The sequence below is a fragment of the Chrysemys picta genome, chromosome 11 (genome assembly GCF_011386835.1).
Source record: "Chrysemys picta bellii isolate R12L10 chromosome 11, ASM1138683v2, whole genome shotgun sequence".
Lineage (NCBI taxonomy): Eukaryota > Metazoa > Chordata > Testudines > Emydidae > Chrysemys > Chrysemys picta.
This window is the reverse complement of record NC_088801.1, coordinates 45050978-45078337: the sequence shown is the minus strand read 5'-3', so window position 1 is coordinate 45078337 and position 27360 is coordinate 45050978. Positions and strand designations below refer to the sequence as shown.

Below are 27360 nucleotides of genomic sequence, written 5' to 3'. Positions count from 1 at the left end.
TCTTTAATCTAAAGCAATCTTTGACCGCCTTCGCCACGTTCTTCACGAATCTAAAATTGACATGCGCGTTCAGTACATGATAGAAGTTATGTTTGCTGTACGTAAGGATGGATTCAAGGATCACCCAATCATTCCAGAGGGACTAGACCTAGTAGAAGAAGAGGATCAGTTTACTCATATGCTACCTTTAGAAGATGATTATAACCCAGAAGATGTTCTTAGTAAGTGAGAAGTAAAAATTTAACTTTACAATTTCATTCTGTATAAAAACAAATTTAAGATGAAACATGCAATAATTTTGTTCTTTTTCTTAGTTTAAATAAGATTTTCTTTTATTTTAAAGATGTTTTCAAGATGGATCCTGACTTCATGGAAAATGAAGAGAAGTACAAAACCCTTAAGAAGGGTATGTATATCAGGTTCATTTAAGTGGGGTATAAAACTAGGAAGCATATGATAGCATTCTAGCAAGTTTATAGATAGTGTTTTGTAGGGGGTAGTGGTAGAAAAAAATTGCCAACAATATTTAGTGAGGTAAAAGCTGATTTTAATTTTAGCTGATTTTTTCTTATTGAAATAATGATGTAGGACTGCACATATGCACAATGAGAGAGACAACACTTTTCTTATTACAGTGCTCCATAAATATTGTCAGTTACTTACATCTTTGTTGTAGTTGCACAATTTTAAATCTGCCATTTGTGTCCCAAAGATTTGTATAGTAATAGTTTAATACACATGTAATAAAGATTTTTCTACTGTGTGTTCTTTGGCAACACTTCTGTGTTTCCAAATGACAATCCCGCTTTCAAATATGAAATCTATTATTTTAAAAGTAAGGCAGCTTTTTCTCCCCAAGAACAGGAATCTCTACATCTCCTGAGAGCACTGAGTACATTGCTTTTCCTCCTGAGCCTTTGTCACAATTATTTTTCCTCTGAGTTGAGTTTCAACACAGAGCCCTCCGTTGCTTGCCCATGCCTAATCAGTCTGTGAAAGGAATTTTGAAAATAGGTTTTTGGAAAAGTAACAACAAGTTTCCCTCTCCACCAGTTTTTCATCCTTGTATGCCTGAATTGAGTTTGGCATCCCTATTTTGGGGGGGATCCTTCTATTTGTCTATCTGCCATATATTTTAATATACTTGTTACTATGGTATCTAGGCCCTCTGGAGTCCCATTTTTCTAAGCCCTGTGTCAGAATGACTTTCCTTCTGTTGAAGCTCGGTTGCAGCATATCTTCATGCTCCAGCTTTGTCAGGCTTTCCCTCCCTTAGGACTAGACATACCCCAAGGTATTTGGGCCACATCTCTGCGTCACTAGGCATATAGTCCTAGGCATATATTTACTCTGAAATTTTGCTTCTAGAAATTCTTGATGAAGGCGATAGTGACTCAGAAACAGATCAAGATGCTGGAAGCAGTGAAGAGGATGAAGAAGAGGATGAAGAGGATGAAGAAGGTAGGAGTATGATTATAGACATTTACTATTGATCTTTTTTGTGCTAGATCAAGAAAAGAAAATCTCAAAATGTAACTTGCTATATGCTATCTGAAGCAATTGAGATTTAAAGTGTGCAGTCAACAAAAATCACATTTCTATTTAAAATTTGTTTTTACTTTTACAAGATTAAATATGCTTATTTTTCTTTTTTCAATTTGTTTATTTTGTCTTTGACTGCACTTTGTGCATATTAAGTTTCATTTTTGTTGATGGTGCATATCCTCCCACAGGCTCTGCAAGAGGGTGTTTACCAATTATAGCAGCAGCAAGGCTAAAACTGAAGAGGTGGGAGGAAGTGGGTAGAGTCCATAGAAAGCAAAACAGGAGTAGGGAGGAATTTGTGGCTTTGTATGTTTGATTGTGTCAGTTGCATTCCCGAAAGATCCCTATAAATATAAACCAGGGAGTAGAAAAATTGTGATTTTTCTGAAAGAATTTTTAAGAACAGTTCAGGACATACAGGGAAACCCTGCTATAATGTGCCCCGCGATAATGCAAATTCGGATATAGCGCGATCATAAGGTGGCTCCCGTGGCTCCAAGCGCGCAAAAAAAAAAAAAAAAACCACCACCACCAGCCCGAGCGCCGCTGAAGCACCAAAAAAAAAAAAAGGAATGTGCCTTCCCCACTGCCTGTTCCCTCTTAGGCTCTTCCCGCCAAAAGGAGAAGCGGGGGTTTCTCCTCCCCAGCTGCTCCTCACTCTTCCTCTGCCCTTTGCACATCTCCCCTGCTCTCTGCAAACAAACAAACAAAAAAGTGTCCGGAGTGCCACCGAAGCACCAAACAAAAAAACAAAAAAAAATGTCCGGAGCACTGCTGAAGCACAAAACAAACAAACAAAAAAGCAGCTGGAGCGCTGCCGAAGCACAAAAAAAAAAAACCCGGCCGGAGCGCTGCCAAAGAAAAACAAAAAAAGGAACGTGCCTTCCCCACTGCCTCTTCCCCCTACTCCTGCTTCTCCTTTTGGCGGGAAGCGCCATTCTCCTCCCCAGCTGCTCCTCATTCTTCCTCTGCCCCTTGCACATCTCCCCTGCTCTCTGCCCAAGAGAAATTGACCGGCTTGAAACGGTAAAATTTTTGTAACCCCGCTATACGACGACCCCGCATTTATCACGATCGAATTTTTTGGACCCCAATCATCGCGTTATAGCGGGGTTTCCCTGTACTATTTGTGCTCTGTCTGAATGTTTTAAGGTCAATTTCAAAATTCAAGTTTGCAATTACTTTTCAACTAATGTTTTTTAAAAAGGGAGTTTCAAGACAGGATAATTTATTGTACAGACCATTGTTACAAGTTATTTACTCCAAATAAACAATCGTATTGGTGTCTGTGCATTTTGTAGAATGTCTTATGTAATTACTGAAAAGGATAGGATGGATGAGAATAAGTTTAGATGTTTACTTTGTAGGTCTGCAAAATCTAGAAGGAAAGCTCTATTCTGTTTGTAGAGCAGTGGGAATCGTTTCTTCACCAGCTTGTTGTTGTAGTATACAAAAAAAATAAACACAGAAATGTACCTAAGTAGCAGGCTGAAGAAAAAGATGGTAATTCACAGAAGCCTGTTATCACTTTTGCTGCATATTTGAAAACTTCCATATGAAATAGATGTTAATTGCCTTCAGAGCAGCTGTTTAGATATTTTAGTCCTTTTTAATTCTGTTCCAGTGCATGACATCAAATATCCACTATGGGCCTGATCCAACTACCATTGATGTAAATGGAAAGGTTCCTGTTTATGTCAATGGGAGCTGGGTCTGGTTCTACATACACATAATTCTGTAAGTAATTGTCTTTATTAAACTTTGGTTTAAACATTTTGTTTTAATAAATTTTGTAGTCCCTGTTCAAGTTCTGGATGGCTAAACGTCAGCCAGCCAGCATACGAAAAGAAAATGTTCACTCAGTTAGCCCCAGATCATAAACAGGTGTCTATTTCTGCGCAGGCATATGGTTTCTGCCCTTTGCAAAATCAGGACGTTAATACATGTATCATTGAAAATTGTGAATGACTTGTGAATTTGATTGATTTTTTTTTTTAAGTTGTAGTCTCATATCATGCAAGTACCAGTGTTTTGTAAAAGTTTACAGCACCTACTAAATGCTCCTAAATGTATTTATACACAATATTACATAATTGACTGAAGGCTTACTGAAGATGCATACACCTCTACTTTCTTAGAATGTATGTCTCTGCTTCAATTTCTAAATATCCAATTTTTTTTCTTCAAGGACAAAAGGTGACGATCCATGACCAAACCGAAATTAACCTGGTCTCCTTTCGTCGTACAATTTATCTTGCTATTCAGTCAAGGTAAAATGCAGTATAATTCATACTGAAAAAAGTGTGTGGTCCTCTAGAAATTAATGCATTTATATTGAATCTGTTGAATACAGGGTTGTTAATAGCTTTATCATTATATTACAGACTTATAAACAAATTGAAGAGATGTTTTAGAGTGGGGTGGGCAAACTTTTTGGCCCAAGGGCCACATCTGGGTATGTAAATTGTATGGCGGGCCATGAATGTTCATGAAATTGGGGGTTGGAGTGCGGTAGGGGGTGAGGGTTCTGGGGTGGGGCCAGAAATTAGGAGTTCAGGGTGTGGGAAGGGGCTCCGGACTGGGACAGACGGTTGGGGTGCGGGGACAGGGTGAGGGCTCTGGGGTGGGGCTGAGGATGCGGAGTTAGGGGTGTAGGAGGTGCTCTGGGCTGGGACCGAGGGGCTCATAGGGTGGGGGATGGGGATTAGGGCAGGGGGTTGGGGCTCAGGAAAGGGTCAAGGGTGCAGGCTCTGGGTGGGGGTTAGTGGGAGCTGTGGGGGCGATGCTTGTAGGAGCCGGAGGGGGGACATGCTGCTGCTTCCGTGAGCCACGCAGAGCCACAGCATGGAACCGGGCAAGCCCCAGCCTCCACTTCCTGGTGGGAACTTGAGGGCTGGATTAAAACATCTGAAGGGCCGGATGTGGCCCCCGGGCCATAGTTTGCCCACCCCTGGGCTAGATGAACCATTGGTCTGACCCAGAATGGCCATTCTTAAATTCTTAATTTAGAGATGATTTAGTACATTACATTTCTAAACTTCCTTTTTGGGTGAAGACTTTTAAAAGGTTACAGTAGATCATGTTTCTGTTTTATGGAGCACTAGTACAGTCAGGGCAGATTGGGGGTACGGGGAAGCAGTACTTTTTCAGACTCTGCCCACAAAATAAGCTTCACCCATGTGAATCTCCAGTCTTAGAGCAAATTGTGTAAATATGCAAAATATAATAGCATGTGTTGCTTGGCTCCCTTTCGTTGTTTCTTGAACGTGCCATGAACTCTGATAGGCTCCTTGGGCTTGGCTTTTTCATGAGAGTTAAAAAAGAACTGGTAGTTTCTGCCAAATACTAGCCTCTTGTGGTACCAAAATGAGTCATTGCTCAAAGTAAATTGTACAGATGGGTGATCCTCTTTCTCCTTTCCTACATGAGGAATGAAATAGTGAACAATAATTTATTACTGGGCAGCTGAGTTAACACCTTACAGAGATGAATGGAGGCAGTTCATATATCTCAGAACTATTGTTCCAAGCTCTCTTCAGACTCTCCTCAGGACTTGTCTGCGATACACAGTTTAATTGACAAAAGTCAGCAGAGACATGAAATTGATAGCTGGCTCCATACTCCGGGTGCGAATCTCCCCAACGGAGGCGAGAAGGCCCAGGCGACTTCCCCCCGCTCCGAGCTGGGTGCGGAAAGGCAAGAAGGCCTGGGGGGCAGCAGGGCTCCCGGTGGGGAACTGCGTGGAGTTGAGAGCCCTGGGTCTCAGTCCCCACACTGCCACTCTTCAGTTGGTGGAAGTGCTGCTGGTGAGGACGTACATCATCGACAGAAAGAGGGTGGTGTGGACATCAGCCACTACTATAATTAAGCGGTGGCTGTAAGTCGACTTAATGTAGGCAGCTTATCTTTGTAGCATAGATTTAGCCTCATTGTCAGTTACTTAGCCAACAGTTTTAGAATTTCTTCACAACATAACAGCTGTAACCATAACAGCATAACAGTAACAGCATTTTTTAAATGAAAACTGAGATGCTAAAGATCAGATAGCAACTTCAGAAAAGTATATGGGTATGGGTACAGAGGTTACATTTTGGTATTGTACAGGAGTTAGTCAGAATGAACTAACATACTAGTTTGTTACTAGACTTTGTGTATTTCCATTTTGTATGATGTAATAGCAATGTCTCATAAGAGAGTCATCTTGTTTTTAGTCTGTCTGCAGATTTATTGGTTTTGGATTCACTTTCAGATACAAAATTGTTAAATAGCAGAATGCTGTTTGGAAATATTTTAGTTTAAGCTTGAGAACTTTTTAAGGAAAGCTGTTGAACACAGTGCTTTTGATGAGTAATTAAAGTGTGGTGAAAGGAGAATTTATTCAGTCTTCTTTAAAATGCAGATCATAGTTTTGATTTAGACAGCTTTCCCCCTATTGTTTCATTTGTCATCATACTTCAAATACTGATTTTCTCTACCACCCTTATGTTTGGAAGGAGCTAAAACTAGCATTGCCAGGGCATTTTAACAGCAATAAGTTCAATTACATCATATTTTTATCATGCTAAAACACTGTGGTTTGTATGCTTAACATCATTGATATCAGCATAATTCTGTATGTGTTTTTAACATAATGTGTACTCAAGGGAATACAAACTATTTTCTTTGCAGCTTAGACTTTGAAGAATGTGCTCACAAATTGCTGAAGATGGACTTTCCTGACAGTCAAACTGTAAGTAAGCCTTGCTTTTTATTCCCTTTCTGTTTCTTGGGGGGATGAGGGGGAGAGGGAGTATAATTTGATCATTAACATTTTAACAAAATTAATATTCACGTGATATACACCTACAATGCAATCATGTTACTTATAAAATGGAATTAACTGATATTACAACTATTATTTCTCAAAATGATCATTATGTAATCTTTATGACAAATACCATGACATTTGATTTTTGTTTGTTTGGTTTTTGTTTTTGTTTTTGTTTTTTCTTTCTCATTTAGCAGTTACCAGCTAAGTTCCCTCTAAGCTGCATGGCTGGGTGGCCGCCCAGCCAGCTATCAAGTGCAGTGCACTTCAGGTGTCCCTCCCCCCACTGAGTGCTGCTCTTGCCCTCTGCCTTGGAGCCCCTGGCCAGCTGCTTCCGGGAGCCTCCCGCTAGCTGTGCGGAGTAGGGGAGGGAGGGAAGAGGGGAGATGCTGATGTCAGGGTGTCCCCCACCCTGTACCCCCTCTCCACATAGTGTGTGGAGGTAACAGGGCTCAGGCTGGAAGGAGCTTGCTGGCAGCTGTCGCTGTGTCTCAATAAGCGGGCTTCAGACTGCTGAGTGCCGATCTACCTCAAGGGGCAGCGTGTGTCTCTCTCTGTCACACACACGCACGGTCTCTCTCTCTCTCTCTGTCACACTCCCCTTCTAACACATACTTGTGGTGGTGGTGGTACTTCTTTCAAAGTGTGTTTTAGTTTTTGACTGCATTTCATAATTTTTATTTCTCTATTATACTTAAATGTAATTCTTTTGAGTAGTGAGTTCTAAAATCCCTAACCTGTCCTGTCTGGAAGTAATTATCCCTATGGTAGCTTTTTAAAAATATATATTGTATCTAGGTTTTTTGTTTCTACTGGTGATGCACATCCGCACATTACCTTGATATGGTGCACATAACAAAATTCATTCCACTCATTAACAGAAAAAATTAGAGGGAACACTGGTTAGCAGTTTAGATAGTTGGGTGAAATTCCTTCTTTTCAATATACATTTTTAACTATAAAGTTACGTCATTCTATTTATAAAAATGTTTGTTATACAAACTGTTGAAATGTTGTCATTTGCCACAAATGACAAAACTACTACTATAGAACAGCTACAACTTAGAGGCCAGAGAATGTCTCTGAAGGAAGATTTTTTTAGTAGGTTTCTGGATAGCTGTTGATTTTATCTGTTCAGCTAGAAATTCAACACAATTGCTTCAAAAGATGGAATTGTATCCTGTTTTTATGGGGATGCTTTACAAAAAGGTTTTGTTGCTTTCACAGTCTTGTTTGAACAATATGTACTGTATTAAGCAATCATCTCCAAGTATGGCTGTTTCGATGGAAACTTGAAGAGCGTCTAACTGTTTGTGTGCAGATAGTACATCTAACATCCATTTGACTGCTCTGTTTTCTGAAAAGGAAATTGCTGTTTGACTATGAAACCAGATCCTGAAGCGGTGGGCAGGATCTAAATAGCCATGTAATTTCCAAGACAGATATTTAGTCAGAGGTGAGATTGTACCTCTTTCATGCATTGAACTTCAAAGTCACAATTCCGATACCTAAGCTAGAGCTCACTTATCTGTTGATTATTGACAATCTTTTATTTGAAACAAAATATGATCCAGAGATGCATGAAGCTCATTTTTATCAATGCAATAATTAGTGCAGGTGAAGTTGATATGATATAAATATCTTTTCTCTGGACAAAAAGGAACTGTTGATGCCCTTTTGGAAAACTTCGATAAATATTATAATTAGAAATTATTTTTGCTGTTTACTATGTTTTCTTATTAAGGTTATTTGCAGATAAATAGGAGACTAAGAGGTTATCTGATCCTGCTGTGTATTTCCCTATCTGAAGCTCTAAGTAATTTTGTAGGAGATGATTCAGCAGGGAATAAATGTGATGTTAAGCAGTAGAGGATTATGATTTCCAGGGATTTCCAGAGGCATAACCAGAAAATTCTGAACAGAAAAAAATCTTGTCAGGCAAATCCGTTTAGTTATTAAGAACAAATCCAGAAAATACAGTTTACAGTACAGTGTGTACTTTTATACCACTCTCATTAGGTGACTGCTCCAAGGTTCACAACCATTTATCCAACTTTAATGCATCACCAAACAACTCCATACAACCATCAACCACCTGCAAATGGTCCAGGCACCAGCAGCACTCTCTCATAAGAGTCTATTTTCAAAAAAACCCTACCACACTCATAAGGCCTTGCAGCATGGCTACTGAGGATGTTGTTCAGGCATAGTAGCTGCTTGTTTAAATCACATTTGTGTATTGGGTATCCAAAGCACCCATACCATCTCCTCCACATAAGGACACTGAGGATACTGTGTATCAGGGCATCCTGACTTCCCTAACTCTACTCCTAAATTGCCAAAGATGCAATATGTGTATGATGGCCAGGTGAGTAGAAAACTTCACTGAGCAAATGCAGAATCTAAGATTTCATCTTTTTAAAAAGCACCTGTCCTAGCCTGCATTGATGTGAAGGTTATCTTTTGAGTTGAAATCATCACAGTGCTGAATTCCCAAATCAGGCAGGGTCAGAGCCTTTGCTCCTGCCCTGAGCTTCCACAGCCTGAAACAAAGCAAAAGCTGACAAATTTTGTCAGTTTTTGCTGTTTTTCAGACTCCTGCAGCAACAGTAAAGCTGAAGAGAGTCAGGTCAGGTTCATTCTGCTGAAGTTTGGGGAAGCTTTGAGTAATAGCAGAAGGTGGCTCGGAGACTGTTTACTGGGGAAGACAACTCAAAATATGAATGATGGGAGAAGGGTACAATAGTGGAAAATGCTCCCCATTCAGCATCCAGAAAAATGGGAAAGAGGTGGAGTAGAGAGAAGTCCATATCCTCACAGTGGCCAGGAAGTTCTGAGATGTGGGGAGGAAGACTAAAGGAGAATACCCCTTCTCCATCCCAGAAGCCAGACTTGTTGTTTGACCGGACTCCATTTTTCATAACAGGCTCTGGCTAGTACAGTGGTTCCCAAACTTTTTATTAAAGTGACCCCGAAGAAAATCCCCATGACTCTGGGACCCTTCCATCCCACAGGGTCCAAGAGGCCAGGCTCCAGCCTGAGCCCAGAAGTCTACACAGCAGTGAAACAGCCTTACAGCCTGAGCCCCATGAGCCCGAGTTGGCTAACACAGGCCAGCCATGGGTGTCTAGTAGCTGTGTAGACATACCCTTAGAGATTGGTTTTAAGAGAACAAAAGTGAGACAGAAAATACATGGTGAGGTGGAGAGCACAATGCACGGAAAGTGAAAGAAAGATGAAGGTGAGAGATTAAATAAGAAAAAACACACTGAAGACAAATTGGAAAAAGATCTGCCATGATTTACTATAGAAATAATATAGAAAGAGTTAAGACAGCAAAGGAAAAAAGATCTGTAATTGGAGTTGATTGAATAGTACTTGGCAAAATATATTATTCAATCAATTTTACTGGTATGAGTTAAATAACTTATTCAGTTACTCCTTTTTTGTGGTTTTCAACCAGCTTTATAGTTGGTCAGATACTACTCAGAAAAATGTATTTAGATTAGTACTGGTAGAATTGATTCATTTTACAGTTCAGTATGGGATACAGTATAACAGTACACAACTTGTTCATGCTTTTCACTGTGGGGGGAGTGGCTTTGGAACAGTGACCTTTTCGGGGAGCCTCATGTACAAGTGGTGTTTGCATGTTTGAATTTTAAACCAAGGCTAGTAGGCTGAAAAATCCCACAGGACAAAAACAGTCTTTGTTCTTGTTGGCTCCTTCCCAACCGACCGGATCTGATTTCGCAAGATCACGGGAGCCTCCTACACCCCAGTCTCTCCTCCCTCCACATCATGGTGTGGATGCTGCGTGGTTGAACCCGGAGGAGCGGACCTGCTCTTAACGAGGTCCAGCAAATCGTCCTGGAAAGCAGAAAGCCTTCCACTAGAGCAACCTACCTGGCCAAGTGGACGAGGTTCTCCCACTGGGCGTCTGAGGGTAGCATCTCTCTGTTGTGCTCCTCCTTACAATCTATCTTAGATTACCTGCTTCATCTTAAGAACCATGGTATGACCCTCTCTTCCATCAGGATGCACCTTGCAGCCATCTCCGCTTTCAGCCACCAATCCCAGGTCAGACAGTGTTCTCACACAACATGTTGGTCAGATTCCTGAGAGGCCTCAAGAGACTCTTCCCGCTGGTCCAGGCTCCGATCCCACAGTGGGATCTTAACTTGGTTCTTTCTAGGCTCACGGGCCTGCCCTTTGAGCCTATGGCCTCCTGCTCCCTTTCCCACCTGTCACGGAAGGTCGCTTTCCTTGTGGCGGTAACATTGGTGAGACCAGTGTCGGAGATTAAAGCCCTGACATCGGAGCCACCATATACAGTGTTCTTCAAGGACAAAGTTCAACTGCGTCCCCATCCAGCCTTTCTGCCGAAAGTGGTGTCTTCCTTCCATATCAACCAGGACATCTTCCTCATGGTGTTTTGTCCCAAGCCGCACAGTGAGGAAAGGAGGCTACATACCTTGGACGTTAGATGTGCCCTGGCATTTTACCTGCAGCGTACCAAGCCCTTCCGCAGGTCAACTCAATAGCAGACAGGATGAAGGGCCTTCCGGTGTCCTCACAGAGTATTTCCAACTGGATCACCTCCTGCATCTGGACCTGTTACAAGCTGGCACAGGTCCTACTGCCGCCAATCGTGAGGGCCCATTTGACCAGAGCTCAGGTGTCCTCGGCAGCCTTCCTGGCGCACGTTCCCATCCAGGACATTTGCAGAGCCACGAAGTGGTCTTTGGTTCACACGTTCACGGCTCATTACGCCCTCACGCAGCAGGCCAGAGATGACGCTGGGTTTAGCAGAGTCGTGTTGCAATCTACACGTCCTTGAACTCGTGCTTGCTACGACCTGGCCGGTGCCCTGACGACGCGCCTCACCGCCCACTCCACGAGGGCCCAAGTATCCTCGACTGCCTTCCTGGCTCATGTCCCGATCCAGGACATTTGTAGAGCAGCGGTTTGGTCATCGGTCCACACCTTCGCTGCTCACTATGCGCTTGTACAGCAGTCCAGAGACGATGCTGCGTTCGGATCAGCGGTTTTGCACACAGCAATGTCTCACTCCGACCCCACCGCCTAGGTAAGGCTTGGTAGTCACCTAATTGGAATCGATATGAGCAAGCACTCGAAGAAGAAAAAACGGTTACTCACCTTTGTAACTGTTTCAGAGTAGCAGCCGTGTTAGTCTGTATCCGCAAAAAGAAGAACAGGAGTACTTGTGGCACCTTAGAGACTAACAAATTTATTAGTAACTGTTGTTCTTCGAGATGTGTTGCTCATATCCATTCCAAACCCGCCCCCCTTCCCCACTGTCGGAGTAGCTGGCAAGAAGGAACTGAGGGGGCGCTGTGTTGGCTGGGGTATATATCCAGCGGCATGAAGGCGCCACTCCAGGGGGCTCCACAGCCGACCCACCGGGTGTTGCTAGGGTAGAAAATTCTCCAATGATCATGCACGCGGCGCACGCACTCGAAGAAGAAAAGAGTTACCTGTTCCATAACTGGTGTTCTTCGAGATGTGTTGCTTATGTCCATTCCATGACTCGCCCTCCTTCCCCACTGTCAGTTTCCGGCAAGAAGGAACTGAGGGTGCGGGAAGTTGGCAGCACCCCTTATACCACAGCATGTGGCCGCCACTCCGGAGCTGGTCCTCTACGGATACCACTGAGGGAAAAACTTCTGGCATCGGTGCATGTGGCTAGTGCACATACCTAATATGGAATGGACATGAGCAACACATCTTGAAAAACACCAGTTATGGAACAGGGTAACTGTCTTTTTCTCCTTAGCCCCAGTTTCCTTTTCTGGTTGGTTTTTCTATAGCAAGGGTTCTCAGCAGCCTTTTTCTTTGAGTCCCCTCCACCCCCCATATGGTATAAAAACTTCAGAGCCCACAGCAGCTGTTTTTCTGCATATCCAGTAAACTAAAAGCCAGGGCCGGTGTTAGGGAGTAGCAAGCAGGGCAATTGCTCAGGACCCTGCAAAGCTAAGTTGCTCAGGCTTCAGCTTCAGCCCCGGCGGGGCTTGAGCTATGGCTTTCTGCCCTGGGCCCTAGCCTGTCTAACGCCAGCCCTACTCTCTGACTTATTTTGGTGGCCCCCCTGAAACCTGCTCGTGGACCCCTGGCTAAGAACCGCTGTTCTGTAGGAACCAAAGTGGAGCAGGCATTTTGGAGAGTGCACTTTTTTTTGAGTCTTCTAACTTATCTTTCAACCACCTAGACACAGGGACACTTCCAAGTAGAGTGACTTTTCCATGATACAAAACCACATCTGGAGCTAAAGGTCTTCACAAAAATAAGTGATTCACTTCACGTGTGGGACTTGAGAACTCTATGATACTTTTGAAATACTTGGTTACATCATGATTGGAAAGGTGTGTGTATTCTGTCGTTTAAATGTTGATGACAGTCACTTTGGCATGCAATTTGTGCATTAGTATGTAAAAACCTTTGAGCTATATGGTATATAAATTGTCTATAAAAATTAAAATTTACTGGCTTTTTAAAGCAAATGATGGACTTAAAGTGCAGACTGTTGGTGTCATAGGCATTATCAGAAGTGTGATTAGCAAAGAAACTAGTGCAGTAACCTTTAAAGCTATAATTGAAGTTAAAATTGCTATGTGAACTTGTCACATCTCTCTAAAAATTAATTAAATCATTTCAGAGTTTGTTAATTTTTAATCTAGAAGACAGTTACTCTAGACCTAACCTCAACTTGTTTTGATAACACTAGCAAGAATGTCTTTGTGGGTAAATCTATTTTCATGCATGTGGTTATTCAAGATATTCTCCTAGAAATCATTGTAATATTTAATTAAAATGTTAAAATATTTAATTACTGTAAACCACAAGGGATATCAGTGTTGTAATTGCATTTAATATGAGGAAAAAGTAATTGGTTTTGCAAGTCGTGCTGACTTTATTAGCAATAGCATCAGCACTTTGCTCTGTTTTATTGTTTGAAAACTGATTACAGCATTACTGTAAAACAGGGTAATATAAAAAAGTTAATATGCATTGTGTTAGCTTGATATATTAAAATGTGACTACGTTGAAAAGCATGGTCTTAAACAGATTTGTAAGTTAGCTTTTTTGGTACAGTATTTGCTGAATGTTATTTGTTTAACACTGAATAAATGCCTTTATTATTTTTGTTCGTTTGTTTTGTGTATTTGAACTGTGTAATGGGCAAAAATGTTTCTTTTAGGATTTCATGATAGAAGGAATGGTACAAATGGGAGTACATTACAACAGATTTAATATAAGACTTGCCAAATTTAAAGTATAAATGTGTTTAGACTTTTTTTTTTAATTGCAGTGGTATTAAATATATTTATTCTCTATTGATTGGGGGAAATTTTTGTTCTGACTTCTCAGTTTTGAGAAAATAACTATAAACGTGTGTGTTCCGTTTTTCCTAAGATTTCTAATTAGTCTAAAGAGGCAAATATATTTAAACTAATTGCTAAAGAGGTATGACTGACAGTCTAATTGTTACTTTTAGCGTGCAGTCTCTTTTTTGTGTGTGTTAACAAGTCTGACAAGTCATCCTATTAAAATGCTATGATCTAAACAGCTAGACAGATCCTTCATAAGATTTAGATCAGACATCTGAAAAAATCTACAAAGTTGGCATTTTAAAACATAATGTATTTGGGAACAACTATCATTATTTTGTTGTTGTTGTTTTGTTTTGTTAATGAACTAAATCTTATGGGAAAATAAAATGTTAACTAAATTGAACGAAGTGCAGTGTTGTTAAATGCACTGTCCATTTATATGAAAATGTTTGCTTCTGTTATCTTAATATTAATTATTCTTTATAAATGGTTTTTAAGTTGCTGCTACAGGGGCAGATTGTGGACCCGTTTACACAATTGTGCAAGGGAGTAAGGAGGTATAAGGTGCCCCCATACGCCTGTATGACAGCTACCCAGATAGCAATGCAGAGAGGAAAGAAGCAATATCCCATTCCCCCCATCTCACTTCTGCACAAGTCTACCTTCCCCAGTGGAGCAGAGGGAAACTGGAAAGCAGATTGTGACTCTAGGCTGTCTACACTACCACTTCTGTCGGTATAATTTATGTCGCTCAGGAGCACCTATGTCAGCTCAACATAAATGACGCTGACATAAGCGCCGGTGTGGACAGCACTATGTCTACGGGAGAGCTTCTCCTACCAACATAGCTACTGCTGCTCATTGGGGTGGACTAATTATGTTGGCAGGAGAGCTCTCTCCCGTCGGCCTAAAGCAGCTACACTAGAGATCTTAGAGCTGCACAGCTGAAAGCTCTCTAGCATAGACATAGTCTCAGAGTCATGATCTCCTGGTCTGCTCCAAGGGGCAATGCAACAAGGTGCTTCCCTTGTTAGGGCTTGTGGCAAATTCATGATTGAGCCTTATCATTTGATATAGCTTTTCTTGGTGTACAGTAATTAAAATGTAAGAAATTTCTGATTTGAGGTGAGGGAAGTCCAGATAAAAAAAATTGTATGTTTCAAAGTGATTTTATCTGTAAGGTAACTTAACTTACACTTGTTAATCAATTATTCTTCTAAATTATTTTACTTGTAAAATTCTTCAAGAACTTCATCTTTCAGTGATGCCAGAAAGTTCTCTACATAGCAGAATAGAATGTGCATAAAAATATCTAAACTGGAACTGTCAAGTAAAGTGTCATTTAAAAAAAAGCCTTATACTGTATTTTGACAGAGAAACAAATGTACTTTTCAACATTTATGTGGTGTCTTTTTAGTTTTAATGAACCAGCCCAGGTCTTATATTTGGTTTTCTGGCATTGAAAAGAGACTTAACAAAAGCAACAACAACAAAAATCCCACACCTATTTTAATTGTTGGGGTTTTTTTAGTTCTTTTTGATTTATGTTCCTATTGGGCCTTACTAAACCCTAAATTTTGTATCTGAATTACTGAACAGTCCCTTAATTGTAATACAAAAAGGGAATAATTTTAGCCATTATTTGGATTAGATTTTTGTGGTTTAGAGTAGACATGAATGTGAATGAGAGAGTAATTTAGACCCCAATCCTGCAGAGATTTTTGGCATGGTCTACATTTGAAAGTTATAGCAGCAGCATCGGGGTGTGAAAAAAACACACCCCTGACTAACATAGCTGTGCTGATATGAATGTTTCTCCCCCTTCCCCCCCCATAGATGTAGCTATATCAACAGAAGAGTGCTTCTGTCAATGTAGCTAATGTAGTTTGTGGAGGTGGTCTTCCTACACTGGCAGAAATAAACCCTTTTGTCAGTTAGGCTGCAACTATGTTATGGGGTTATGCCAGCATAACTCTGCTAGTGTAGTCTCTGTGGTGTAAATGTACCCATTCACTTATGCTTAACTTTGCACAGGACTAGTCCTAAAGAAGTCACTACTCATAAATGTAAAGTTAAGCAAATGCATAAGTCTCTCTGTAGAATCAACACCTTAAGTTCTGATCTTGAGACCACAGAGCATTCTCAACTGCCATTTACTCAAGGAATTTCACATTTACGCTTGGCTTTATCATTCACTTTCTATGAACCTTTTCTTATTGCATAAAGGTATCAGTGCTTTAAAAGTGGTTTCCCTTTTTACAGCGCATTGTCTTTTTAATCTTGCAGTTAAATCATAATGTTGAATTTGTGATGACTTTCTTTAGTAAAACTGTAGGATTATAACTTCCCTACAGATCTGGGCAGGTGGAGAAGTTTGGATAGAGAAAGTTAATAGCCAAGCCCCAAATACCTTCCAAAATAGTGGAAATACAGAAAACTACTGAAATTGACCCCTCCGACCTTTCTTTAGAAAAAATTTAAGTTCTTGTTTCAAAGATGGCATCCATGTGAAAATCATTCTTTAATATTTTTGCATTTATGGAGCTGATTTCTACTACTGCAACAGAGAATTTATGTCGAGGAATTTTTGTGTTATCTTATAACAGAAAGAACTCTGCAACATGATCCTTGACTGCTGTGCTCAACAAAGAACATATGAGAAATTCTTTGGTTTACTGGCAGGGGTGAGTTCCACTTTCAGACTTCAAATTTTACAGCAAGAAACATACGCTTCGTTTAATATGGCAGTAAAAGTTTTCATATAAGCATCTGATATTTTACAATAAATACGTCAATTATGTGTGGCTCTTTTGTTCTGAAGTTGGTTATATGAGCTGAGGGGGTTGGATTATCAGATGGTAATAAGCATTCATAGTAAATACAGAATGGGAGCACACTTTTTCCCTGTTTTTTCTTTAATGTTCCTATCTTATAGAAGGATGGTCCAGTGGCCAATGCATAGCAGTAACAGTAATGGCACTACATAAGTGCAAAGTACTATGCTTTGTTATAAATAATTTTCTTGCAGGAGCAGGAAAGATGGTATTTTGGAGTTCTCCGTTGTTTCTCCACTTCATTATGGTTGCTTAGTTAATTTAGCAAATTAGGATGACTTGACTCATTCCTGCACCACTCTCTCACTAAAAGAAACAAATCTGGTTTTCTTCTTCTTCTTCTTGTCTGTGTGTATGTAAAATGGGTTATAACTTTTGTTACAATTATTTATTAAGTAGCAGTTTTTCTTTTACTCCACCTGTAATCTCAGTATAGCTGACTCTAATAAAGATTACATAAGTAAAACTTTTCATGTTCTTTCAAGGTTACTTACAGTACAGAAGTTTCATTAATTTCTAGACTATCAGATTTCAGAAAATGTTACAGCTGATGTAGCTGTGCACAAAGGACCATATTTCCTTTTTCTATTATTCACCTAGTGCTAACAATTACCTTATAATTTGCTAGTAACCGGTTATAAGAAAGCACTTGGTTCCATAATAATCCTGGATGTTGAAATTTACAGAGTAAATTTACAGCACTTTATTACAGATTGTCACTGAAAAATATTTCAACGTTCAGGATTATTATGGAACCAAGTGTGTTGTTTATATTTCTTGGAATTGCTGTTTCTGCCTGAAATGTCGTGACACTAACTATGCTCCTTTCTACTTCTCTAGTTTCAAATAAACTTGCAATGATGCAATTAAAAATATTATGTCCTGTGGTATTGTATTAAGGGTTCCCACCAGGTGAGAATATTAGAAACAAGATGTTGCAAGGTAGAAGAAATTACCTTATCTAATAACATGTCAAAATTGGTAATTATTGTTTTATAATGCAAGATTAGTTTCCTCTGGGAAACTGCTGGAGGTAATAAATTGATCTTTATATTCCATTTAAAGGTATTTTTTCCTTTCCTTTTAAAAGGAAAGACTTGTATAAAATGTTTAGTTCTAAATGTATTTTTGTTTAATGTTCTATTTAATCTGGTTATTTCAGCGTTTCTGCATGTTAAAAAAAGAATACATGGAATCCTTTGAAGCTATTTTCAAAGAACAGTATGATACTATCCACCGTTTGGAAACAAACAAATTGAGAAATGTAGCCAAGATGTTTGCTCATCTTCTGTACACAGATTCACTTCCCTGGAGTGTAAGTAGAAAAGGGCTGTGTCCTAGCTTCTTTCTTCAATAGTTAGTCTGTGGTGCTCAGAAATAAATTACAATATATCATGTTTTGTGTCAGGGATACCTTTTTAAGTCTAGGTTTTTAAAGCCTACTAAGACTGTCTGATTTAAAAAAAAAGCGAAATGTGTTATTTTAATTGATATTCTTATGAATTATATTGCTATAGTGTTGGGATGAAAGATGCTATTTTATATATGGGCCGAAGGATGAGCTTGATTTTCTAAAAATAAAAATAGAACCGGGTGTGTGTATTTAACCTGTGTTTTTTCTTAACATTTTCAGGTCCTTGAATGTATAGTACTGAGTGAAGAAACTACTACATCGTCCAGTAGAATTTTTGTCAAAATATTCTTCCAGGAACTTAGTGAATATATGGGACTTCCTAATCTTAATGCAAGATTAAAGGATGAGTAAGTTGAATTTTTACTCTGAGCGTTGTCCTTTGAATGCTTTCACCCTGTAAGAGTACATACAGACTCTCCATTTTCAAGTGAAAGTTTTTACTAAATGAAAATACATAACAAATTATGGCCCCAATTCTGTAAAGACGAGTGTGTGCACATTGATGTCGGTGTACGTGCTGTGACTAGTCAAAGTTAAACATGCATAAATATTTGCAGGATCAGGCCTGTATCTTCTTGTTTTTTGTTCCACTGCTGTTTCAACTTGAATAGTAACTTCCCAAGCTGAAGCACATTTATTTGTATACATCAGCATCATTCCTGAAGGGTGTGGGGCAGAATAGTTTTTTTTTTTTTTTTTTTTTTTTGGCAGAGCGTGAAAGAGACCTCAAAAATATTAACTTTGTATTTTTATAAGATTAATTTTAAGCACAACAAAAGTAAAACATTCTCTTGTGTAAGTACTGGAACACACACATAACAGTGAGGATCCTTCCAATTGTTCAGGTTATTTCTTGAGGATCTAAGTCTTACTCCTTTTCAGGAGCTATTATCCTGTATGATGGTAAATTAAACAGGCACTCAAAACTCATTGAAGCCCAAACTTTGACCTACTTTAGGACCTAATTCAATGGAATTTCTACATGGAGAGCTGCTACAGAATCAGGCTCTTAAAGTTGTCATAATCTGACAGGGAAAGGCTGTCTTTTTTTTATAAAACCACCATAGGCTTATGAAGACATTTTAAAATTCTGCTAAAGGAACACTTACTTTGCTGGACCCACAAAAGCATTGTTTTTTTCATCCATTGCAGTGTCCACAAAAAGCAATGCATGAACAAAGACTGTTTTTGTCCTGTGGGATTCCTATGATGTATTTTTCAACAAATGTATGTAGAAATTAAGATTAGTCTGCTGCGTGAGGTTTAACTTCAATGTTTTGTTTTTATCAGAACACTGCAACCTTTTTTTGAAGGATTATTGCCTCGGGACAACCCAAGAAACACTCGATTTGCCATCAATTTTTTCACTTCCATTGGTCTTGGAGGACTAACGTAAGAAATCTTCTTTTGGGGGGGGTCTTAATCCTGATTTGACATTGCTTGACTTTCTGTTTAAGGATTGAGATTGTTTATTTTTGTTGCTAATTAGGGATGAATTACGGGAACATCTGAAAAATGCACCAAAGATGATCATGACACAGAAACAAGATGTTGAGTCATCAGATAGCTCATCATCTTCCTCCGAGTCTGACTCCTCAGATTCCAATTCTGACAGCAGTAACAGTAGCTCGGGATCATCTAGTGGCAGTGACTCCTCTTCTAGCAGTGACTCAGGTATTAAACAACATCTCTCATTTATCTCATTCTCTCTTTACTGTGTGCACTGATACACTTATCACGAAGAAATAGCAATAGTTGATATTTAATTATTTATTGCTAAATCTGTACTTCAAAAATTCCTATCCGTAATTTTGATAAAATTCTGGAAATCTTAGAAGAAAAGAAATTGCTTTCAGTCCATACATGGTGACAGGTTTCAGAGTGGTAGCCATATTAGTCTGTATCAGCCAAAACAACAAGGAGTCCTTGTGGCACCTTAGAGACTAACAAATTTATTTGGGCATAAGATTTTGTAGGCTAAAACCTGAGAAATGGGTTTTAGCCCACGAAAGCGTATGCCCAAATACTTTTGTTAGTCTCTAAGGTGCCATAAGGACTCCTCGTTGTTTTTTAGATCCATAGTAATTTTAATTATAGAAGTTATAACTGTTGAGAGTCCTGTTTCCAGAGAGTGAAAGATGTGTTTTTGAGGAACGTATTATATTGGGTGCTGTTTCCTTAAACTGATGCGTCCATTGCATATATTTAATATTCAGATTTAATCTAAGACTTCCTGATAGTTGTTTATAAATAATGGCCAAGCACCAGTGTCCTTTTTGGTAGGATTATCAGTGAACTGTAAAGATTAACACACCTGATTTTTATTATTATTATTATTATTATTATTAATATTTTAGTACAGGCCTGTCTCATGGCTCTTCTTGATCTGTCCATTGGATTCCAATCCTCTTTTTTTTTTCTTCTTCTTACTTCCCTGTAGCCACAGTTGTGCTATTTCATGTGTCAAACAAGGGATTGCTCAGTTTTCTGCAATTCATTTAGCTTCTTATGCAGGTCTGGGTTCCTGAATCCACTTCCCATTCCTATTGCTCAGAAGCAGTATGGTGCGCTGTTATAATAACCAAGGCTCCTTTCACTTGAGAATTCTCCAAGAAAGATGAAACTTTGGCTGACAATTTGTTATGCAAGAATTTCATGTATTATAATTAGTATTTTTAATAAGATTATCTTGCTGATGTAAAATCTGCTTTTTGACATGAAGTATAATAAACATTGTTAACCTAAAATATATCTGCTATTCTAATTTGGAGCATTTAGTCTTATATAGTGTGGAGGGAGAGCAGATGATAGCACAGCATGAACTGCTGTAGTTAGGAAGCTTGCTGATTCCAAGTTAATTTGATTTATTATGATTTTAGTAGCAAAAAATACTAATAAAATAAATACACAAGCAGTATGAATTACACTTGCATTAGAAATGCATTTGTTTTCTGTTGCAAGCTTACTTTACAAAGTCTGAATTGATTATCACTATAAAGCTATTGCATTAATGACGACAAAGCACTAGTGGAGGGCACAGTTTAACCGGGTCAGAGAGGTGAAGTTCAGCAAAGAGCCAGATGGCTTCTGCATAGACAGCTGCAGCTTGGCTGAGCTGCTTGATAGGAACCAGAGAGGTAAGTCCTTAGTGGAAAAACCAACTGGTTGTGCAGTCTGTCGATGTGAGCATGCTTTTTGGTAAAAGGACACTCTCTTCTACTATTTTGTCCTTTTTCCATTCAGAAACAGATAAATATATGCATTTTGATAATCTCTGCAGTATGCTTTGATTATGTACACTAGAAGCAGGAATGTGGCAAAAATAATTAAATACAGTGTTAACTATAATAATTCTGTGAGATAATCAGGTTTCTTTTTTGTAACTTTTTATTCCCTAGTAGTTTAAACATCACAGTTTTGCTAGAAAGCAAAGGCTAATTGTTGGTTGTAACTCAGGTTCTTCACATTTTTGCATCTTTCCATAGATTATAATGAGGACTTCCTAGTAGTATTCTGAAAAGCATTTCCCAGAGGAATGCATTGTTAACTCTCTTACCAGTGTAGTACTGGTCTAGCAATTAAACCTGGCACATAAATGTTGCTAGGTGAAAATCTCTTGCTAAGGAACAATTTAAGAATTTGTGATTCCTGTGCTGATGGAAGCTCTGTGCATATATAATGGGATATGGGCCAGGAATTAAAGAAATTCCATGTTTCTTAGAACAGAAAGGAAGTGAACCAGATTTAAAAACATTTATTCTGGAAAGGGTGTTCTTGGTCTTCAGGTAAATTTCCAGGGTGAACTTTAAAAGAAAATTGAAAATTGCTTCAGCAATATGTTCTGAACATAGAAAGGGAACAGAGAAAGAGGGCACTGAGCACATAACAAATACTGAACATGTCTTTTACTGTGTCCCCCAATGTTTCCTTTGCCAGCTCAACTGTGACTCTGTGTTGTCTGTTGGAGCACTAAGCTTGCTCATAGTCAAATAAGTTAGTTATTTTTTTATCCATTAAACTACTTTACAAAGTATCTTATTTTTACATTCCAGTAGAGCTATAATAATGAAAAAGAAACTGTATTAAAAAAAAAAACATATTGTAAAATCTGACTTAAGTGACTCCCTATGGGCTGGTTTTAAACATGTCATCAGAGAAGCACCAGCAACCTCTCTCTCCACATCAGAGGTTAGGCAACTGCTGTAAAATTCAGTTATAGGATCTAAAATAAAATGTATTAGTGTCTCCTTGGTAGTTGTGATGCTTTCAAAAGGCAATTAAGCAGAGATAGAGCTGGCCAATGTGACATCGCAATGCTTAGAGTAAAAAGAAATGAAGGTTGTTTTTTAGTTGTGTTCTTTATGGTGATTTTTACTCTAGGGGATGTTCAGCACATATTGCTGATGTAATGTTTGTATTTTATTTGGCGCTCATCCTTTAAGCCCTTCTTTTAGTGACCAATCAACATAATGACACTATCCATGATTTTGGAAATATCTACCATGTCTGTTCATTCCATGGAATATAGGGTGACCAGATGTCCCGATTTTATAGGGACAGTCCCGATATTTGGGGCTTTTTTTATATGGGCTCCTATTACCCCCACCCCACCCCCGTCCCGATTTTTCACACTTGCTGTCTGGTTACCCCAATTGAATACTAAATAGATTCTGTATTGACAGATATTAGTAGGTTGGGAAAATAAAACTTGTTCCACAATGGAGAAAGACACTAGTCTGTTCGGAAATCTAGATGTTATTTAAAGCTTAGCTTCTCTGTGAGGTAAATGTAGAACCTGGATACCTATTTTTTGGGTAGGATGCAGAGAAAAAAAACTACCCCTTTCAAGTTAGCAACATAATTTACTTTTTTAGCTGTATTGTCTTTGCTGCCCTTAAGTAATTATAGCACAAATAAAAACTTTGCTTAGTGACTGTTAAGATTGCACAGGACATACCTCACCCAAAATCTTAAAAGCATGAAAATAAGGGGAAAGTCTCCAGCGTTTCTTGCCACCCTCACGTTGTCTCCAGTGCTGTCAATAACACACTTCAAGCACTCTAAGGTTTTTACTTTCATCTGCAACAGATACTAAAAGTGCTATATCCTCACTTCTTAAAACTCTCACTCTGATGCATCATGTTGCTGCAATACTATTCCATAGCTCTGTCATGACTTTCTCCAGTATCCCTTCTCTTTCCCTCAGGATAACTTGAGCAGACTACTGCAGGGACCTCAGCCCCTTTTGGACTGAGAGACTTTTGTGGGAGGAGTATGCTTATGGAAGATGGACCATCTAAGGATAGGGAGTTGGGACTCCTCCTGAGAGAGGAGTCCTCTCTGTGGGTGGCAGCCACGTCTGCACAGTTTTGGCTATAACTCCGTACTCTTACTTCTCCTATGTTCTTTAGCCATTTAACGCACACAATTTTGTTTAATGATTGGTAAGGTTTCATCAGAACATTCCCATCACACATAAACTTAAAATAAGGGAAATATGATGCTAAGGAAAACTATTTGTGACACTTATATTTCTTGAATCAATAGATTGGCAGATCTGACTGTTGAATTCCCTGTATTTGGGAAGTTACTTTGCTTTAACAATGCTGAGGTTTCTCGTAAGGTTGTGTTAGAGTGAGCATTTCATGAAGTTGCAATATGTATTTCTTTTTGTTATCTGTTGGAGATGCAAATGGAAGCCTTATGTTGGATGGAGTGTGGTATTGACAGCACTTAGGCAATATAAAATGGGAAGGAATGCAGAAGACTCCCTTTATTTCAAAGCTTTTAAAATTGTGTGTGGATGCCGTGTGTCAAGATGCAACCTTACTGTCACTAAATGAAGTTGTTGTTGTTGTTGTTTTTGTATTAATAAAACAAGTGGACGTATAGGCCAGCAACAAAACCTAGAAAATGAGGAATAAGGCCTTGGCTACACTTACCCCGTAGTTCGGCGGCGAGCGATCGAACTTCTGGGTTCGACTTATCGCGTCTAGTCTGGACGCGATAAGTCGAACCCGGAAGTGCTCGCCGTCGACTGCGGTACTCCAGCTCGGCGAGAGGAGTACCGCGGAGTCGACGGGGGAGCCTGCCTGCCGAGTGTGGACCAAGGTAAGTTCGAACTAAGGTACTTCGAACTTCAGCTACGTTATTCACGTAGCTGAAGTTCCGTACCTTAGTTCGAATTAGGGAGTTAGTGTAGACCTGGCCTAAAATATGGGGAAATCTTGGGAGTGATAGTCAGTTTACCAAATTTCTTTTTCCTTAGATTTCCTTTAGAGAATTTATTTATTTATTTATGTATTTATTAAACAAAAAACCTGTTTTAGACTGCTGTTTAAAAATAAGTCATTTCTCTTCAATTAATAGAGCATGGGCAGATTTTCCCAGCATGTTTTGGAGAGACTCACATGAGGGAAAGAAATACAAAACTCTAAGCTCATTATTTTGAACCCTGTGGCAAGATAAGCATTTAAGAATATAAAATTTTGGCAAAACATTTCTCTCAAAACTTTCTATATAATATAACATTCTAATTATGCATAATTAATGACACTGAATAAATTTAAAAATAGTTAACTCATGTATGCTGTACTTTCAGATGCTGCTAAAGTAAAAAGGAAGAAGATGCAAAAGAAAAACAAAGCACTGGATAAAGTTGCCAGGAAAAAACAAGGGAGTAAAAAGAAACTACTTGAAAAGAAAATAGAAAGGAGACAGCAGGAAGATAGATATGATATTGATAGAAATTCAGAGAGAAATGCTGACAGAAATTTGAGAGACCCAAATAGGAGAGATGATCTATCTAAATATCCCTATGACAGAGATGATGCCGCTGACAGGAACAGTTACCGGAGTGAAAAGGACAGGTATCATGAAAGAAATATGGATTTAGAAAATAAACACGGTAATTCCAAAAAGAAGAAAGCAGAGAGAACTTGTTCTTTTTCTGATAATGAAAAGGACAAACACTGCACTAAAGACAGTGTACATCACAATAGGAGAAAAGAGAGGTCAAAATCTAGAGAAAGAAACCGTAATAATTCAAGTCCCAGGGAGGAAGAGGAGCAGAATCGATATCGGAATGGTGCAGAGAAATGCCCAGAGAAGTATAGCAGATATTCTGACCAATGTAGAGAATCCAGGAAAAATGAGGACAGACGAAGGGAGAATTCTCCACGTAGGCGAAAATAACACTATGCCACTGAGTTTGAAATAAATGCTTTTCTGTGCAGCTAAAACTGTGTATTTTTAACTCTATTACTGAACTTTCTTTTTAAAAAGGAGCTTTTGTACAAAGTGCAAGTTTGTATTTGTAAGGTTCATTGGCTTTCTTAAGGTTTTCAGTATTGAATCTTTTATAATCACTGTATGTGAAGAACCCTTCTGTTAAATTTCTTCCTTGGAAGAGCATTTACATTTGAGAGAGAGAAAAACAGAAGCTTGCTTATATTTTGTGAATAAAATAGTTAAGATCTCACTGAAATGAATGTTTTTATCAACTTAACTTCAGATGTTTCGTAAATATTGTGTTTGAGTTATGGTATCTGAAAATGCTCCTTTTTAGTTTTGTTTAGTAGTTGACAAGCAGAGCAGTCAGATTATTGTACAGAGATGTGAAATTTCATATTCCTTTATATATAGAACATATGGACATCCTGCATAGTTTATCCTCTTAAGGTGAAAACAGACTAAACAAATTAAGGAGTCTCAAGTATTTGCAGATTACCATTCGGTATAAAAACATGACACTTTCAAAAAGCTGAGCTGAAATATTGTAAAATGTTATGCTATGAGTACAGTTTAAAATGTCAACTGGAACTATGAGTGACGTCTTCCTATTTCGGTGATGCGTCTTCTCAGTGAACTTCAAACCTAAGAGGCAAGGCTCAGATAAGTGTTATGTGAGAATCTTTTTTTCTTCAGTCTTTATAAACATATCAGCGCAGGCAGTGCAGACTGTATAAGTACATAACCAACAATAAAGACCTGTAGTGCATGTTCTTCAATTTAGATTCTCAGTTAAACTTGGGAGCAGATGTGAGGACAGGCCTCTTAGTAATCTGATATAATATAAATTATTGGGATTTTTTCTTAAGACATTAAAAAGTTGCACCTGTAAACATCACAGTTTGAAGTTTTAGAAACTTGTTTTTATATTACTTTTTAATGTTTTTACTTCTGGAAGATTTTAGTTTCTTGGACCAGCCTGTCTTAGCTTGCTTATAAAGATATCCCCCACCCCCTCTCAATTATTTTTTTTCAACCAGTGAGTTTGATTGAAGGTCATACAGCTCTGATCTCTGTCACTATAACTACCAAGCCTTAGCAGGACCTTACTCAGTAGGCATGGGACTATGTGAAGAAGTAGGTTATGGTACAGAAGATGCTCCAAAATTCCATCCAGAAGTGCCAACAGGAGAATAATTAAGTTCACAAAATGTTATACCAGACCAGAAAAAGTAGTTGTAGAAACAGTTAGTATAAATCTGACAGACCCAAAATAGCTGAGGCAGTTAGATAAATATATTAGTCACCTGAGAAATCAAAATAACCTGGTAAATATGGCTGGGTAATGAGTAATACCTAAAGAAATAGAGGGTTCTTTGATATAAGGTGTATAAAGAAATAGTGTAGGTATATACAATGGGAGATTTTTACAAAAGTAACAGTTAAGTCAGTTCTATAGCTTGCCCTCACTGCTATATAAGACTGACTTTTCTCCCTGAACTTTTTTACAGAATGAACTAAAATGCAAATTGCTGAGAAACTGAAAACTTTCATTTTTCAGTATTCAGTCTCAACTCTTTCTATTTTATTCCCTGTAATGCCTTGAACTAAGAATCCCACTGAAAAGGTTAATTCTGAAAGAATGCTTGTGACAGAAGAATTCCAATTGGTGGTTGTCCATTGATTTTCTTTACATCAACTCTCCACAGTATGCTGTTGAGTCATAATGACCTTTGATTATAGTTGTGTTGTACAAGCTTATTTACTACCACACCATATTTTTCCAAATTTTGCAATAACGCTTACTCCATGTTACGGGTCTGCTAACATTCACATTATAAACTCTTTTACATACTGTGTATCAGTTAATAGAGCCTTAAAAAGGCACTTGAATAAAGGTTAATACATAAAACAAATTTACTCTTTCTTTTTTTTTTTTTCTTAATAACTCTATTTCTGGCATATTTCAAGAAGTGCCAGCCTAAATTCTGGTATTTCTATAATTTTTTTTTTTTACTGTTTTTGCTATCGGCAAAATAATTTGCTAGAGTAACATTAGCGATGGTTGTGGTTACATACAGTCTGTATCTGAAATAAAGATGGCTTTTACAAAGAGAAATTCATTGCTATTTAACATAAATGTGAACATTTTACAGTCTCTCTCGCAAAAGATGTATT

General features: G+C 38.7%; 1 protein-coding gene across 4 annotated transcripts in view; it reads left to right on the top strand.

Moving 5' to 3' along the window:
* Positions 1–27098, top strand: part of CWC22 (CWC22 spliceosome associated protein homolog) — a 51197-nt gene extending 24099 nt beyond the window's left edge. For 2 of the 4 annotated variants that reach the window (XM_005300492.4, XM_042860662.2), the window contains exons 10-20: positions 15–221; positions 344–406; positions 1369–1461; positions 3734–3815; positions 6214–6274; positions 16311–16388; positions 17701–17853; positions 18172–18299; positions 19243–19344; positions 19442–19626; positions 24554–27098. In XM_005300492.4, coding sequence (XP_005300549.2) covers positions 15–221; positions 344–406; positions 1369–1461; positions 3734–3815; positions 6214–6274; positions 16311–16388; positions 17701–17853; positions 18172–18299; positions 19243–19344; positions 19442–19626; positions 24554–25146 — 1745 coding nt within the window. In that variant the 3' untranslated portion in view covers positions 25147–27098. The remainder of the gene's footprint in view (positions 1–14; positions 222–343; positions 407–1368; positions 1462–3733; positions 3816–6213; positions 6275–16310; positions 16389–17700; positions 17854–18171; positions 18300–19242; positions 19345–19441; positions 19627–24553) is intronic. The other 2 variants (XM_042860663.2, XM_065561921.1) reach the window with 1 other exon arrangement.
* The last annotated feature ends 262 nt before the right edge of the window (positions 27099–27360 follow it).